This window comes from Macaca mulatta, chromosome 1 (genome assembly GCF_049350105.2).
Source record: "Macaca mulatta isolate MMU2019108-1 chromosome 1, T2T-MMU8v2.0, whole genome shotgun sequence".
In the NCBI taxonomy this organism is placed as follows: Eukaryota; Metazoa; Chordata; class Mammalia; order Primates; family Cercopithecidae; genus Macaca; species Macaca mulatta.
Window position 1 is genome coordinate 51,216,942 of NC_133406.1, and position 19,338 is coordinate 51,236,279.

A 19,338-nucleotide genomic window follows, 5' to 3' on the forward strand; every position below is an offset into this window, starting at 1 on the left:
TCCACGTAACTATTTCTTCTAGGCCAATAATTGTCAATCTTGCCTAGACATAAGAAATCCCTGGAAGTCAATAAAAAATCCAGGATGCCAAAGCCACACTAAAGACTGATTAAATCAGAATCTCTAGGAGAGGACATAGTCATCTATATTTCTAGAAAGGAGAAACATACTATTATATCATATATGCTTCTTCATCTTTGATATGCATAAAAATTACAGAAGTCATTATTTCCACCTTAGTAATAACTTTCTATTGGCTTCTGGGTATGTGGTATGTTGTCATTTCTAATGACCAAGTTTCCTTGAATGATTTAACTGCCTTTTTCTTACGAGTGTTATTTGAAAAGAATAGGAATACCTCTGGGGAAATCTTAAAAATTCCAGATCTCAATGTTTCAAGGGCTAGATTAGAGTTTTCCCAGGTTTTGATCCATTAATTTACTTCCTCAAGGCCTTAGCTAGACAAGGAAAGTGCCATGTGGGAGCTGACATTCAGATAAAATCACTACATGTGTTTGTTTGAAGGTAATTATTGAAGTAAACACAGTTGACATTATTCCAGTGTGCCAGGTGCAGGATATGTGTATGTACAGATGTGTGTGTCTTGGGAACAACAATACATCCTTGGTGTATTAAAGAATTGGAAAAGAAAAATACTTGATATTTACACAGTTGGAAAAAAAATTTGAAGCTTTTGCATCTTTATGAAGTCTTTGCAAAGCCTGAATTTGTTGGCACAAGTAAATTCCATCTGTTGCTCTTAAAGAAAAACTGACTTGCGCTTTATTATTTGGAAAGATATGGGTGAAAGAAATTTACATATAAGTGTTTGATATGGTTTGGCTCTGTGTCCCCACCCAAATCTCATCTTGAATTGTAGTTCCCGTAATCTCATTCTTTCTCTTGCTGCCCTGTGAAGAGGTACCTTCCGCCATAATTGTAAGTTTCCTGAGGCTTCCCCAGCCATGCAGAACTGTGAGTCAATTAAACCTCTTTTCTTTATAAATTACCCAGTCTTGAGTATTTCTTCATAGCAGCCTGAGAAAGGACTAATACAATATTTACATAAATATGTATTTATATTTATGTAGATAGGATCTCAGACTATGCACATGTCAATACATGTTCTCAAGTAATCACCTTCACAAACTACTGACATGCACCATGTTCTTATTCCTAACATTCCTTAAACACAGCATATTGTCGGTGAGTAAACCGTGAACTTTGCAGCTAGACTAGCTGAGTCTGAATCCCAGACACACCACTTATTAGTTGCATGACTGTGAAATTTCCTCAACATCCCTGTGTCTCAATTTCTTTATCCTTAAAGTGGGGAATGATAGTCACAGTACTTACTTTCTTTTCTCCTTTCCTTTTCCCTTTCCTTTCCTTTTCCCTTTCCTTTCCTTTCCTTTCCTTTCCCCTCCTTTCCTTTCCTTTCCTTTCCTTTCCCCTCCTTTCCTTTCCTTTCTCCTCCTTTCCTTTCCTTTCCCCTTTCCTTTTCCTTTTCCTTTTCCTTTCCTTTTACTTCCCGGGTTCAAGTGATTCTTCTGCCTCAGCCTCCTGAGTAGCTGGGACTACGGGTATGCACCACCACACCCAGCTAATTTTGGTATTTTTAGTAGAGATGGGATTTCACCATGTTCACCAGGATGGTCTCGATCTCTTGACCTCGTGATCCGCCCGCCTCAGGCTCCCAAAGTGCTGGGATTACAGGTGTGAGCCACCATGCCTGGCCAGTACTTACTTTCATAGTATGGTGTGAGGCATAAATTAGGTAATACATTTAAAGTGCTTAGAACAGGGCCTGGCACATAGATGATGCTAAAAAAATTGTTTTTCTATTCTGAAATAATTAAAATATGGTATAAGACAAGTCCATAATGTATATAAATAACTTTATATTAAAAACTATTGTGTAGATTGTATTATAAAAACTATTGTGTAGATCATATGGAGACAAGAATTCCTAGGTTACCTTTATCCTCTAAACGCATTTTCTTTGTACACACATTGATCCTGAAACTTCATGCAGTTTTATGATTTTTGCCTCATGGCTTTCACACTGTTGGAAACGCCACAGAATATTTGTATCTGGTGTGTTCCGTGAAACCTCCTCTCTGCCTGTTCAGTTTCCTGGTTACTTCAGTTGTGAAACCTTGGCAGTTTCCAACTGAGGATTTATGTTATGATTTGTTGACTCTGGTTATGTTATCTGGTTTTCCTTTACTGTGGTTATATGTCTATTAAACCTTACTGATTCTGCAGGGAGAGGTGTAGGGATATTCATTGCACTAGAGGAGCCTGTTATGTGGTCTTCAATTACTGAAGTCTTGGTTGTGTGTTTCTGAAGATTTATCTACATAGATAGTTGGTGGCTAAAAAGGAAAATGATATCTGCCACATATCTGCTTTCTCGTGCTTTTCACTCACAGTTTACCACTTATCAAAATGTACATGCCTCATTCTTTTACAGACCAACTGGTGACTAACTATCCTGAGAGACGTTGCCTTTAAATGAGACCTTTAGATACCAATATCATAATTCAGTGAAGTGAACATCTAATGAAATGCTGGGCGTCTTGGCCTAGGGATGAAGCCAAAAAATCTAAGGCATTGCTATCAAGCTTTCCTGGTTACCTCTACTAAAAATCTGCCGGTTTATGTGAGAAGACTATTTTGCTCTAAGGTTTTGTCCACATTTTAGAACATTTAAGGTAATGAGCAGAACTTTAAAAGTATGTGTTTTCTGGAATTATTTCAAAAGTATATTTATAAGGACTTTGAACTAGCAATAGAAGAGCCACAGTGTGCCAGTGAGCACAGTTTCTGTAAAACAATTCAACTAAAATACTTTAAAAAAAAATCATAGCAATTTAATGTGTCATCAGCTGAAAGAAGTCACCTACTAATCTTGTCATTTAACACTGTGAATTAGGGTAATGCTGCTGGCTTTAACGGAATTATAAATAGGCTGACTTTCCACTAATGGATATTTTATATCAGCATCACATTTAGAATTTTAGTCAATCAGAGTTTCTTTTGCTACTTGCTCATAGAAAGTAAAAGGAACATGTCAAATATAGAGATTAATTGTGGCTAACTCAAGGTTGTTTCATTTACGCTCAATGAGAATTTCCTCTGATAGGAAGCGATGCAGCAAGTTAAGGCAGTCTCTCTCTATGTGATGCTTAAAACAAAAAGTCAACCTAGTAAGGGGAAATCACAGTTGCTTTTAGCTGGAAAATTCTATCATTTAATTATTTTTTAAGGTAACTGGCTTAAGAGAGGTATGAAATAGGGGGCATGAGTAAAATGCTAATGTTATGGCATCTAAAAGCCTATATTTTAATTCAGCTTATACCATTTGTATCTTCCAATCAAATTCCATGAATTCTTACTAGTCCTCAGATTTCTCATTTATCAGAAAATTATTAATCACATGTTAAACACTTCCTGAATCTCAGTGTGGTAAACAGTTGCCTGGTTATCAGTTGCAGAATGGTTCAAGGTCCATGCCATTTTTGCCATTGTTTACTTTTAATTGCACCTAACTTACTGTCATCAAATAGGACGGGACTATAAAACAGGTAGTATATCATTAGAAGACAGTTCCCCTTGGGTCTCTTGCATTTCTGCATGTCTTGAGAGTTAAGTACTGACCGCTTTTGTTCCGGGCTATTTTTTCAGTATGCCTATAGTAAACAGCCTAGGAAGACAGAGACAGTGTCTCCCTCTGGAGCAAAGAATAGGCATTCTCATTGTTCCTTTTAAAAGGCTTAGTTTCACTATTTTCAGTTTTTTTCTTCTGCCGTACAACCTCCTTCATGTGCAGATGTCACCTGAGCCTCTTTATGTCGCTTTGTGGGAATTGGAGCTTGGGGAACCAGTGCAAATGCTGACATTCTGGCTACTGCTATTGCTGTAATAAACTATCTTTTGTCTCTGACCCAAGATACTCATATTCTGCCAGCATCCATAGAACTGCAGCAGGCTAACTTGTTAGCTTGTAAGTAGGGTAAAATATCAGACCCTTCACAATTCTTGACCATTCAAAAACCCTCTGCTTGACTCTTCTCATAATATTCAATTAATATGATTATTTTAGTTTTCTCTTTCACATTCCTTAGTTTGAAATCTGGGATTATCCAGTTATCCTCACTGAGCCTCAGTTTACTTATCTGCACAATGAAGATAATTATGACCTTATCTTATGGCCTATTTGGAGAATTAAATGAAATAATACATGTAAGAAAATTTTGTGGAAAGCATTGCACTACTTTTAGTAATTTTAATGATTCATTCTGTAGCTTACACTAAGATTTCTGTTGTAATGTATTATCGCTCACTGACATGCTAAAAAATAATTATAATCTGTCATCAGGACACTCTAAAGCATCCTCGTGAAGTTAAAAAAATAGGAACAGAATTTTTTCTCTTCATGTTTCAGTTGGAAAATGAAGACAAAGAAATGTTAAAATGGTTTTCTATAGTTTCACAGGTTTTAGGACTCAGGTATCTTAGGAAGCAGACAAAATCCATGCATGGAAATCTATAGATGTTTCTATCCATGAAACGTTATTTTTAAAATTTCCTTAGCATAAATTAGAACATTGAATCGTAACCATGGGAAATTCTCTTAAAAGTGAAAAGCTGATATTACTGGACACTTTCACATAGGAATATATTGTCTTTGATATCTTTATAAAATAGTTAAAAACATTTGTAATTATTAAAAATAGCAAACTGAACTGGATGGACACATACTAAATAACATAGAGTCAGAAGCAGAATAAAACCCAGTTAACTAGCATCCCTTATGGTTTTTATCTTACCTAACTGTAGCTCTGCCATAAGGCATTGCATATTTCCAAAGGTTCAGGGATGGGTGATGAAAGGTAGGACAGTGAGTCATGAAAGAAAGGAAAAATCCAGGACCCTAGTATGTGTGACTTATCCCAGGGAGTCATTTTTCATGAATCCATTGGTGCTAGGTTGATTTTCTATAAGTAATTCCTAATCATGGACATCTTGTTAAGAACATTCAATAGATAAGATCTTCCCTCATAGCAAATATCATTCCGGCATTTGCTCCAAGGTCCAGTTATCTTCTTGGCAGGGAGATTAGATCAATCATCTGCTTTCTTTTCCTTCCTGCAAGGACTTCGTATGGTGTACACAGCAAATCTATCTCAAACCAAATGTGTTAACTCTCTTCTCTCCAAGTACATAGAACTAATCTGGATGTCTTTGTTAAGCCTTTACTGAACATTTTGTATGTATTATCTCGTTTCATCATAGAAATAACTCGGCAAGATTGGGGATACTATTCAATGTTTGCAAAGAGAAAATTGAACTTCAGAGGACCAAATTTTCTCCAAGTTTACATAGATTTAAGCGTTGCAATCAAGACGTGATTAAGATCTCACTTAAGATGTGGTTCATGCATTTTACATGTATCTTATGTATCTCAAACCTCAGATACTTACCCACATATGTATTATCCATGTATTGGGAAGTTGGTCTTCTATAACCTGTGTCTGGGGGTGATTTAGTTTTCCAAAAGCAGTGATTGCTCTGACAGAAACTATCCTCTGGTTTGAGAGAGCAGATGCTCCAATATTTTCCAGAGACCCTTCTTTAGTGGAACTGAAATGTACAGAAAGTAAGTCTAGTGTTATAGAAATGCTAGATTCTGCCCACACACCTTATTTCACTTACCTCTGGACTCACTTGAACTAAAATGGCAGTTACAAAGATATGAAACTCGAAAGTTCTTGGATCAAGAAAAGAATGTCTTGTGAGTACTTAGAGACTAATAGAACTCCACTTGTGCATTCTGACCAAACTCTAAATTCCGATAGCAGACAGAGGTTGAAGGAGATTCTCTTGTCCGATAGCAGACAGGGGTTGTTGAGATTCTCTTCAACAGAGGTTGAAGGAGTTTTTCTTGGGTGGTTGCTAAGGGCCTCTTCATCCCCAAGAATGCCTCTGTGTTTCTTTTCCCTTTTCTCTTTTCCAAGCACAAAAGAAACCCCAGACTTTCATCACTTTCCTGTTATGTATTGAACATGCTAGCTATTATATTTTCTATAGCTCTCATCTTTTCAACAACAGAAGAGTTATAGGCCACCCTATACTCTTTCCCCTACCTTTTCTGAGATGTAGAAACATAAACTGTAAGAAGGAAAGTACTAAGGGGGTGTGTGTGTCTGTTCATATCTGTGTGTAGGGGGGTAACAGGTAGAGGATAAAGAGCAATTTACAAATTTTGAAAATATGTATTCTGATTATTAAGGTACTTAAAAATATAATCTGAGGGCACTCACAAATAAGTACTTATTTTACCAGTGGGTTGGAAGTGGTCCTACCTAGTATACCAGAAATTTATTATCTTTACTTTGTGTGTGTGTGTGTAAATCACATTGATTTGATATAGTTTGAAAATGTGTCCCTTCCAAATCTCATGTTAAATTGTAATCTTCATTGTTGGAGGTGGGGCCTGGTGGGAGGTGTTTGGTCATGGAGGTGGATCACTCATGGCTTGGTGCTATCCTCAGGATAGTGTGTCAGCACTTGTGATATCTGGTTGTTTAGAAGTGTGTGAAACCTCCCCCCCTCACTCACCCTCTCGTTCCTGCTCTAGTCACGTGACATGCCTGCTTCCCCTTCACCTTCCACCGCAATTGTAACATTCCTGAGGCCCTCACCAGAAACCGAGCAGGTGTTGGTGCCATGCTTGTACAGCCTGCAGAACCGTGAGTCAATTAAACTTCTTTTCTTTATAAATTATTCAGTGTCAGGCATTTCTTTATAGCAATGCAAGAATAGCCCAACACACATAAACTAAACCGTTTATGAAAGAGAAATAATATGTTTATAAACACATTTGTACAGTTCAGTAGTTACTTCCACGTTATATATAGTGGATGACAACAATTGTATTAATTATTTCAAATGCATATTGTTTTACTGTAGCTTATGTAATAGTAATTAATGAAAAGCAAATAGAGTTAATAAGATTGCATAAATATAACATGCCAAAACCAAGGATTGTAAGTTTCTAACACTACTTATTTATATATTCTTGGTTATTTATAGTTAAGTCCCCATAATGCATTTATAGGATGATTCAAGGAATGAGATAAATAACATTTGAGTCATTTAACTGTTTTTCTTAATCTTTTGGAAAACCAGACAGAAAAGTAACTTGAATTTCATGTTAAGTATGTGTGTTTATGATTGAGAATTGATAAGAGAAAGCACTGCATTGCCATGAGTCATGGTTCCTGAGTCATCTTTGATAGGGGCATTGGTGGGTGCCTATGGGTAAATCACTTAACTTCTTGGAAGTTAACTTCCAAGTCAGTGTTCTTAACTGTGAAATGTGTTACTTTCTCTAAAATGTTCACTTCACTGGGTCACATAGAGGAATAAATGAAGTAATGCCTGGAGTACTGTTTCCTAGCTTCTCCAGTGGCTGGTTGCTTTTCATCCTTCAGATCTCAACCCAAAGGCAATTCCTGGGTAAGACCAGCCTTTCTGTTCTCCACCACCCCACATCATGATGCCCCCTCATCATTAACTTTCATTCTCTAACGTATCATACTGTTTATTTTCTTCATAGCACTTATAACTTTCTGAAATGTTCTTTCTTATATATATTTTTTTACTTGTTTATTGCCTGCTGCTACAGAACGTAAGTTTCATAGGATTAATAAAATTTTTTTCCTCCTGTATCTCCTAGGATGGTACCTAGGACATGGTGTGATGTGTAGCAGACATTCAACAAAAATATAGAGGCAGAAAATGGGAATGTGAAAAGTATAAATTGCAAAGCAAAATGCAAGTTGACAACCTTGATTTCCTGCTCAAAACCATGTCTTCTGTTTTATCTAGATGCATGGATAGTCTTTCCTAGTAAGAAAAATTTTCCCCTGTAAGTTTTGAGGGTGTTAATTTTTTTGTCTTTTAAAAAATGATCTATGGGAATATTGGCTGGATGAGCAATGGTGAAGACACAATAAGCTTAGCTGTTAAAACAGGAGCCAAATTTGCAATTTGTGAAAGGAAATAACAGGAATGCCCCAGTTCTGCCCAGCCCAGGCTTTGGAATTGATATGGAAATCTTCTAATTACTAATGTGATTGAACAAGAGCAGATGGAGAGATAAAGCTTTGGTCAAAGAGAAGTCTTCTATCTCCTAGGTTGTAATGAGACACTTTGAATATCCAAGCTTATCTGCTGTGACTTAAACCATTTAAAGGCACTCTTTCATGGATACCATTTGTGTGTGTGTGTGTGAAAGCTCAAGTTTACCTGAGAAAAATTTACTGTTAATAAGTTTATTCAATACAAGCCACATGGGGAATATCATTTTGACAGGAGAGATAATCCTCAGCCACTTAGCTATCTAAAAATATAAATATCTCAATTCCTAGATCAGAAAGTATGTACATTTAAAGAAGGGTAGAAGAAAATAATCTTTTTGCTTTGCCTTGAAAGGCAGATTGGATGAATGCCTGCCCTGGGGAAGCATTAGAGCCTGGTATAAATAACATCGCCTCTAGGATCACAGTAAACAGGTTTTGATCATGGCCAATGATTAACTCTATGATTTTAACTCCATAAGCCTCAGTTCCCTCATCCATAAGATGGCGGTGATGACAACAGTCATATAGGGTTGTTGTGAAGATTAAAAGGGTACGTACTTGCACACACACACACACAGACACACACATACACAAAGAGTGGTTTCTGACACATGCGAGCACTTTATAATGGTCACTATAAAACTGCTGTCTAATCAGTCACTTTGAAAGGGAAATAAAGATCTGATTGTTTGCTTCTGTGGGGGCCCTCTGCTTCTGCAACAGTGGCTCTTTGAAGTAAAATGTTCCTACTGTTCTCTCAGAGCTCTGGAGGAGTAAGAATTACTGTAGGACTGTGATATGATGGTGAATAAATTAAGTGACAGGAGACAGTGCTGGGAATCAGAGAAAAAGGGATCAGGGGCTGCTGAAGTTACACTGTGAGGCTATAGCTTTCAATGGCAATTATTACATATTACCTTTCTGTGCTTCTTTTTTTTTTTTGAGAGGGAGTCTCGCTCTGTCGCCCAGGCTGGGATGCAGTGGCCGGATCTCAGCTCACTGCAAGCTCCGCCTCCCGGGTTTACGCCATTCTCCTGCCTCAGCCTCCCGAGTAGCTGGGACTACAGGCGCCCACCACCTCGCCCGGCTAGTTATTTTTTGTATTTTTTAGTTGAGATGGGGTTTCATTGTGTTAGCCAGGATGGTCTCGATCTCCTGACCTCGTGATCCACCCGTCTCGGCCTCCCAAAGTGCTGGGATTACAGGCTTGAGCCACCGCGCCCGGCCAACTTCTTCAGAGGAAAACTAGTGCTTTTGAAATATATTATTTTCACTAAAGGACTACATTAAAAAAATCTTATCTTTGGGGTGCAATAATGTAAACACACTGTGAGAAAGCCAATTTATATCTGTTAGTTCTTAAATACTTCTTTTTTTATTAAGAGTCTTTACAAAATATTAGCAGTATCATTTTTATATGAGTAATTTTAAATGGCTCAGGTTTGCTAACCATCGTAAAACCCAGGGAGTAAGGGTGTGTGTATGTGTATGTGTGTGTGTGTGTATACATGTGTGTGTATTCCCTATGGGTAAAGGGCAAGGGCAAGTCATATTCTTCTTAAGTATTTGTTGAAATAAAAGAGAGAAAATAAAGCTTGGTTTTAGTGTTTTCTTAATTGTTACAGTCTTAGAATATTTATTTAGGTAACCCTGTTGCATGAAGATCCAGGTTTTTTTTTTTTTTTTTCCAGGGTGTTGCTTATTTACTGGTTTAAATTACAAAACATGGTGGTTTCCAAGAATTAATTTTATGAGTCATTATCAATGTACTTTCTAGAAAGCATGAAGCCAAAAAAAGTTTTTATATTTAAAAAGATATCAGAATGATTAAGATTTGGAGGAAAATATAGAAAACCATAGTCAGGAGTCTCATAGAGCCCCTAGTTTAATTCAAATATTCATTAAATATTTATGTTCAACTATGCAGTGGGTTCTTTCCTAGAAAGTAGAGCTCTGGAGTTAAGTAAACTAGCTCCCTGTCCCTAAAGGAACTTGCAGAAGGAAAAACCTGGAACCATAGAAATACTATAAAATATTTTCAAGTAATTGCCATTATTATTATCCTGGTGAGTAGCCCAGGTAACCTGAGTAGTTAGGTTTATCCAAGGGCTGTCCACATGATCCCTAGACCAATAAATGTTTTGGGATTTTGTCTGCCAAAGCTATTTTCAGCAATATATTCAGCTCTAAATTGTGTTTTAAAGTTAAATATATAATTATATATGTATGTTTATATCTATTTTTCTATTTATGTCTTTTTATTTGGGCCTTTGTTCTCTGGCATCTTGGCTTACTATTGGGTTTACACTTGCAGGATTCATGCTTATATTGTTGTCCAAGGTGTTCCACTCTGTTTGGTGGTGGTCTGTACTCAGAAATCTGGCTAGTAACTTTTCTGGCTCTCCAGCCAGGGATCAGTTGTTTCTGTTAAGCCTTTAATGGGTTTTGTTTAGATCAGCTGCAAACTACAAATGTTGTCTATTCTGAAGTTGATATATTTTGTAAGAACTTTATTGATGTAGCAAAATGTATTGATAAATACATCTTCCTTCCTAAACTATTTGAATTGTTAGATTTACCAAGTATGGATTGTTTAGCTCTATGCTTTTCTACGTTTGTTCTTTCTATTCTCTTCAGTAGAACTGTCTTTGCTATTCTTGACCAGCCTCACAAGTTTAATTATTGTGGACTTCTGACATGTTTTTAATATGTAAGGCAGCCACTCTTCTCTCTTATTGATATTCCCATCTCCCAAATTAAAAAAATATCCTGTATTTTTATATTTTTCATATTAATTTTAGAATAATTTGGTCAGTTTCTAAAAATTACTTATGTCTGTTGGAATTTTATTAATATCTACATTAATTTGAAAAATACTACCTCTTAGTATTTATTTTTCAAGCTCCTAGAAGACATTTACATCTTTTAATAAAGTTCTGTAGTCTTATTCAAATAGGTCTTCACCAAAACAGGGTTTTGAAGGGTAATTTTCTCTAATTGGTACTGGGAACAAACTGTAAAATTTCTGGAATTGTTAAGTCTATGAACTCAGAGCATAGTTCTGCTGAATACTAATCATCACATTAAAATTATGTTTTAGAGATTACTTTCATAGAAAGCATCTTACTTGATCCTCTCAATTATTGTGAAGTGGATGCTCTGGTAATCCCCATTTTTACAGATTCCCTCTGCCCAGGATGGTCTTTTATCCCCACTGATGTATCTTTAAATCTTGTATATCCTTCAAAATCAGTTAAAATGTTCCCACTTCCCCATAGTATTTCTTGATCTCCCAGCTTACTCAAAGAAGTAATCTTCTCTCTTAAATGCCTTTATCCATGTCTTTCTTAGGAATGTATCATTTGCATTTTATATGTCTTTCCAAGTCCTTAGATCACTATAGCACCCAGCACAGTGCCTGTCACACAGAGAGCACTCAAGTGGCCATATTGTTAATGGCTGCCTGGAAGTCCTGGGAGGCTGCAGAAGCAGAATTTTAACAGTTTAGGTGCTTTTCCACGTGGCTAACACTTCAAACACCTAGACATCAAGCAAGAACATTCACCTAGTAAGGAAACCCACATCATAGGCTTAAGATACCTATCTCTGTTACTGATTTTATTTCATATTTTGTGGAATGACCTTGCCATGTTAAAAAAAAAAAAAAAAGATAGTACTAAGTCTTTCACTGAAAGAATATTAGAAATGTTATATATGCAAAATACTCCTCACTTTAAATCTCCCTTCCTTATTTATTTTCTTTTTTCCTTTTTCCATGAAATTGCACACTGTGTGCATGCTACTGTGCTAGGTATTTTTATTTTTATAGGAGTGTTTTGTGAAATCCACATCTGTTTATATATATGGTTACCTTTTTTTAAATCACCTTCAGAAGATTAAAAGAGATCTGAGACTCCAATTTGTTTCATTAGAAAGGCATCAGTATAATGTTTTGCATTGTTAAGTCCATGCAACATCTTAAACATACAACAGAGGACATATATACATCTGTTAGTGGACATATAATGCAAATTTATAAGGTATGCTTAGTTAGAAAATTTAATCTTTCAAATGAACCCTCAAAGACTTTGATGAAGTGAACAGATTGGTGCAATATAAGCCCATTTGTATGTAACAACAAAGAAGGATGCATCTATTTTTTTAGAGTTTTTATTTGTCAGAATAAAACGTTTTGCATTTTGAAGACATAACCATTATCAAGCATTAAAATGTTTATAGTATTAATGTTCCTAGCTTCCATGGAACTTGCAAAGAAAGAAACATTCATCTTTTCATTCTTAAGGAAATATAAAGAGACATTCATTTGCTTTTGTAAGCATAATGAAATAAAAATATTGAACATAGAGTCCTGACTGGTGGGAGAAATACATGTCACAATTTCGTGTCCCAGTATATTTTTTATTTTGCTGTAACCTTTGATCAACACCAGTTTCTTTCCTCTCTCTTCAAACAGAAAGAGGTCAACATAAACATGCCTGTCAAGGAGCTGACAGAACAGATTTATTGTGTAAGTTAGATTTTGTTGGCGCGTTCTCTCCTAACATTATGCCGTAGGTGCTGAATTTTTTCTTTCCTGAGATATATATATTTTTCTCTCCTGAAAGAATGCAAACATAAAACACATAGGTTATTCCAAGAACTTTGAGATATGGTATACTAGATAAAAAATTATGAGAGTATTCTTCACTGCTAGGAGACCCTACAGTGATAATGTAAAAAAATGGGAAAAGTGAGACGTCTGAGGGCTTAATGGATATATTCAAAAGAAAAATGGAACTCTTGCGAATGCATATTTTTTATATAGACCTTTTATTTCTAGTTTTTTAAAATGGGGCTGTGTCCATGCATCAAAAGTCTTATGAAAATGGAAGCATTTTTATATACAGGTCAGGAGAAAATACCGCCCTCATGCCTTTTTTTTTTTTTTTTTTTAATTCATCACCTAGATGATTCAGGTTAATTATTTTTATGACCTAAATATTCTAGGAAATGACTTTAATTATCCAGTTAACCTTGTATGTGTAACAAAGTTTAAGAAAGGCACAAGACCAGAAGAATAAATATATTTTCAAGTGTAAATTAAGTTCACCTGTTTATTGACATCATGTGGTTAAAAATAAAAGAAAAACTATTTCTCAATTTTACTTGAATTAATGGAGGTCCTTGGCTGAAATCAAGGGCCAACATCATCCAATGACCAGGAGACTGTGGGAGAGCGAACCAAGTATATTCTGGTCAGAACTGTCCCTTCTCCTCTGATTGAGCTTTGAGCCCAGTTGGAAGCTGTATCAGCTCCCTAGGAATGCTATAACAAAGTATCACGAACTGGGTGGCTTAAAACAACAGAAATTGAGTCTCCTACTTCTGGAGGCTGGAAGTCTGGAATACAGGCATTAGCAGGGCCAGGTTTCCTCTGAGAATCTGAATATTTGAGTAGAATCTTTCCTCGCCTCTTCCTAGCCTCTGGTGGTGGCCATCAATCATAGTTGCTTGTTGATTTGTAGCTGCATTACACCAATCTCTGCTTCAGTCACCACATGGTGTTTTCTCTGTGTGTCTGTGTCTTCGCATGGTCATCTTCTTATAAGGGTGCCAATCGTTTTGAGTTAAGAGCTTACTCTAATGTATTATAACCTCATTTTTGTTACATCTGCAACAACACTGTTTCAAAAAATGAGATACTGGAGTTAGAAAATTAGCTCCAATAAAACCCATAACAAGTACCCTTCTTTATTACCAAGATGCTGGTCTGCCCAGCACTGCTGAATTCAACAAAAACCTCTGCATTGACATATGCAATGGCCATTTTTATTCTCATTAATGCCCTGCTTCTTGATGGCATTGATGGTGTACTGCTGAGTACACCTACCAACCTGAAATGCTCTCCTCCCTTTGCTGCTTGGCAATGTTCCTATTATGTAGAACTGATAATTATCTAAATGACAAGGCATTTTTGGCTGTCAAATGACTACCTCCTATCCCTATGTTATGTCAAGGCATATCTGATGGGACAAACCCATGTTACTCTTTTACTTCCCCATTTTGGTATTTTGTGGTCTTATCTGTGTTTTGTGGGGTATTAATTTTTCATTTTTTTTTGGTAGACTTTCCTGAGGTGACATTATCCACTTCTATGCCTTGAATTATCACTCGTATGCTAATGATTGCCTCATTCATGTGTCTAAGATCTTAAATCTAAACTGCGTGCTTAAAGTTTCCATGTGGATGTACCCCAGGTACATTTTTCATGTCTCCATCTGAGCATGTGTTTCCTTCACAGGCAGAATTTTAGGTATCACTTTAGAATTCTATTTATCTTGCCCATATTCACTTGATAATTAGTTTTCATTTATTCAATTCTTTAAAACAACCCTTGTCTAAACCCTGCTAGCCATGTCTAGTTACTGCCTCAGTTTAAAACCTGCTTCTTTCCTGGACAGAGGTTCTTCTATTCACAGACATATCCCACTTTAATCAATCTTCTGCACAATGTCTAGGGTGATATTTAAAAACTGCATTTTTAAACATGTCTGTTTCTTGCTTAAAATACATCATCAACATCGTTTATTGATGCATTTTTAACCTCATAATTTGAAGTCTTTGCCCACTGCTCCAGCCAAGTCCCTTGCACTGCTCCAGCCAAGTCCCTTGCACTGCTCCAGCCATGATGACTATGTACTGTTCCCTGGATGCAGAATACTATTTTATGCTCTTATGCCTATGTTTCTGAAATGTGCTCTGCTATGAAAAAACTTCCACTATATTTCATCCTGCTAATATATGAATACTTTAATTCTTTTTAAATGGTATTTTCTCAATAAAATATTCATAACTGAAAGAGACCCCTAGGCTATATTCCAATTGAGCACTTTTCTAAGAACCTGAATTATTTGAATTGAACTTAATTTTGGTTTTTATTAATCAACATAGATAATTCTCTTTCTGACCATTGCACAGTTGATTGGAAAACTCAGTTGCATTAATATAGTTCTTCAGTACTATTATGATTATAAAATTATTATGAAACAAATACACATGTGGAAGTGAATTAAAGCAGTCCTAGGATTAAGCTGGATTGATGACTGTTCAGCCAGACTTCCTGTTGAGTAGCTATTAAAGCTATTTGGCCTCTGGTAAAAGGATCAATTCATCAAGAAGAGCTAGCTATCCTAAATGTATATGCACCCAATACAGGAGCACCCAGATTCATAAAACAAGTCCTTAGAGACTTACAAAGAGACTTAGACTCCCATACAATAATAATGGGAGACTTTAACACTCCACTGTCAACATTAGACAGATCAACGAGACAGAAAGTTAACAAGGATATCCAGGAATTGAACTCAACTCTGCACCAAGCGGACTTAATAGACATCTACAGAACTCTCCACCCCGAATCAACAGAGTATACATTCTTCTTAGCACCACATCGCACTTCTTCCAAAATTGACTGCATAGTTGGAAGTAAAGCACTCCTCAGCAAATGTAAAAGAACAGAAATTATAACAAACTGTCTCTCAGACCACAGTGCAATCAAACTAGAACTCAGGACTAAGAAACTCAATCAAAACCACTCAACTACATGGAAACTGAACAACCTGCTCCTGAATGACTACTGGGTACATAACGAAATGAAGGCAGAAATAAAGATGTTCTTTGAAACCAATGAGAACAAAGATACAACATACCAGAATCTCTGGGACACATTTAAAGCAGTGTGTAGAGGGAAATTTATAGCACTAAATGCCCACAAGAGAAAGCAGGAAAGATCTAAAATTGACACCCTAACATCACAATTAAAAGAACTAGAGAGGCAAGAGCAAACACATTCAAAAGCTAGCAGAAAGCAAGAAATAACTGAGATCAGAGAAGAAGTGAAGGAGATAGAGACACAAAAACCCTCCAAAAAATCAATGAATCCAGGAGCTGGTTTTTTGAAAAGACCAAAAAAATTGATAGAACACTAGCAAGACTAATAAAGAAGAAAAGAGAGAAGAATCAAATAGACACAATAAAAAATGATATCACCACCGACCCCACAGAAATACAAACTACCATCAGAGAATACTATAAACATCTCTACGCAAATAAACTAGAAAACCTAGAAGAAATGGATAATTTCCTGGATGCTTACACTCTCACAAGACTAAACCAGGAAGAAGTTGAATCCCTGAATAGACCAATAGCAGGCTCTGAAATTGAGGCAATAATTAATAGCCTACCAACCAAAAAAAATCCAGCACCAGACAGATTCACAGCCAAATTCTACCAGAGGTACAAGGAGGAGTTGGTATCATTCCTTCTGAAACTATTCCAATCAATAGAAAAAGAGGGAATCCTCCCTAACTCATTTTACAAGGCCAACATCATCCTGATACCAAAGCCTGACAGAGCCAGAACAAAAAAAAGAGAATTTTAGACCATTATCTCTGATGAACATTGATGCAAAAATCCGCAATAAAATACTGGCAAACCGAATCCAGCAACACATCAAAACGCTTATCCACCATGATCAAGTGGGCTTCATCCCTGGAATGGAAGGCTGGTTCAACATACGCAAATCAATAAATATAATCCAGCATATAAACAGAACCAAAGACAAAAACCACATGATCATCTCAATAGATGCAGAAAAGGCCTTTCACAAAATTCAACAGCCCTTCATGCTAAGAACTCTCAATACATTTGGTATTGATGGAATATATCTCAAAATAATAAGAGGTATTTATGACAAACCCACAGCTAATATCATACTGAATGGGCAAACACTGGAAGTATTCCCTTTGAAAACTGGCACAAGACGGGGATGCCCTCTCTCACCACTCCTATTCAATATAGTGTTGGAAGTTCTGGCTAGGGCAGTCAGGCAAGAGAGAGAAATAAAGGCTATTCAATTAGGAAAAGAAGAAGTCAAATTGTCCTTGTTTGCAGATGACATGATTGTATATTTAGAAAACCCCATCATCTCAGCCCAAAATGTCCTTAAGCTGATAAGCAACTTCAACAAAGTGTCAGGATACAAAATCAATGTGCAAAAATCACAAGCATTCTTATAAACCAATAACAGACACCAAAACAGTATGGTACTGGTACCAAAACAGAGATATAGACCAATGGAACAGAACAGAGCCCTCAGAAATAATACTACACATCTACAGCAATCTGATCTTTGACAGACCTGACAAAAACAACAAATAGGGAAAGGATTCCCTATTTAATAAATGGTGCTGGGAAAATTGGCTAGTCATAAGTAGAAAGCTGAAACTGGATCCTTTCCTTACTCCTTATACGAAAATTAATTCAAGATGGATTAGAGACTTAAATGTTAGACCTAATACCATAAAAACCCTAGAAGAAAACCTAGGTAATACCATTCAGGACATAGGCATAGGCAAGGACTTCATGTCTAAAACACCAAAAGCAATGGCAACAAAAGCCAAAATTGACAAATGGGATCTCATTAAACTAAAGAGCTTCTGCACAGCAAAAGAAACTACCATCAGAGTGAACAGGCAACCTACAGAATGGGAGAAAATTTTTGCAATCTACTCATCTGACAAAGGGCTAATATCCAGAACCTATAAAGAACTGAATCAAATTTACAAGAAAGAAACAACCCCATCAAAAAGTGGGCAAAGGATATGAACAGACTCTTCCCAAAAGAAGACATTTATGTAGCCAACAGACACATGAAAAAATGCTCATCATCACTGGACATCAGAGAAACGCAAATCAAAACCACAATGGGATACCATCTCACACCAGTTAGAATGACAATCATTAAAAAATCAGGAAACAACAGGTGCTGGAGAGGATGTGGAGAAATAGGAACACTTTTACACTGTTGGTGGGACTGTAAACTAGTTCAACCATTGTGGAAGACAGTGTTCTTCAAGGATCTAGAACTAGAAATACCATTTGACCCAGCCATCCTATTACTGGTGATATACCCAAGGGATTATAAGTCATGCTGCTATAAAGACATATGTACACGTATGTTTATTGTGGCACTATTCACAATAGCAAAGACCTGTAATCAACCCAAATGTCTGTCAGTGACACTGGATTAAGAAAATGTGGCACATACACACCATGGAATACTATGCAGCCATAAAAAAGGATGAGTTTGTGTCCTTTGTAGGGACATGGATGCAGCTGGAAACCATCATTCTCAGCAAACTATTGCAAGAACAGGAAACCAAACACCGCATGTTCTCACTCATAGGTGAGAATTGAACAATGAGATCACTTGGACACAGGAAGGGGATCATCACACACCAGGTCCTATTGTGGGGAGGGTGGGGGTAGGGATAGCATTAGGAGATATACCTAATGTAAATGAGGAGTTAATGGGTGCAGCACACCAACATGGCACATGTATACATATGTAACAAACCTGCACGTTGTGCACATGTACCCTAGAACTTAAATTATAATAATAAAAAAAGAAAAGCTGTTTGGACTCAATTATTACTCAGAGACAGTTTCATTTCAAATGGAGAAGTGATGTACTGAATGGTAAACAATGGAATTGATGTAGGCTGTCTGCGAACTGAACTGAAAATCACCTAATCAATCACAAATTTTTGGCTGTCATAATAACTGAATTACCTGGGTGAACAATACCATGGTGGAAAAGAACTTGGTTAGGTGGACTGTCTGACCTCTATGCCATCAGTTGTATAACAATCTGATTGATTACTCTCTGACTGGCCTGAACTATCTAGAAAACTATCAATTTTCTGTCATGTGTAATCCTATCCATATTATAATGCAGGCTATTGCTAAGACTGCATTGTATTTAATTCTCCATTACTGGTGAGGAAGGTCACTGTAACATGATGTTACACTATAACTTCATATAATACATGAAGCCTTTTCTTACCATGTGAATAGGGGATTCAGATTTAAACAGTGCCTTAAAAAAAGGACTCGTTTAATTTAATCAGAGTATCTGCAGTTAAGTGTTAGTACTTTTCTTAAGTAGTACTTGAAAAACCTGTTCTTATCATTTTAGTGTATCTATTGCTTACTCTTTATCATGATTTTGAAAATATCAGATGTTTTGCCACCTGCATAAATTTGACTTTTAAAATTGTATTCTTCTGTTACATTCTAGAAAATAAGTGTTAAGTTTTTAAAAAGAACAAAGTTGCTGAAACTA

At 36.4% G+C, this 19,338-nt stretch overlaps 1 protein-coding gene across 27 annotated transcripts in view; it reads left to right on the forward strand.

Moving 5' to 3' along the window:
* LOC106994282 (uncharacterized) overlaps positions 1-19,338 on the forward strand; it is a 263,677-nt gene that overhangs the window by 214,283 nt on the left and 30,056 nt on the right. For 23 of the 27 annotated variants that reach the window (XR_013417223.1, XR_013417221.1, XR_013417232.1 and 20 more), the window contains one exon: positions 6,647-6,758. The exons of the other annotated variants lie outside the window; for them this stretch is intronic. Coding sequence is in view for 14 of the 23 variants with exons in the window: in XM_078001882.1 (XP_077858008.1) it covers positions 6,647-6,692 (46 nt within the window). In the remaining 9 variants the exon portion in view is untranslated. The remainder of the gene's footprint in view (positions 1-6,646; positions 6,759-19,338) is intronic. 27 annotated transcript variants of the gene reach the window in all.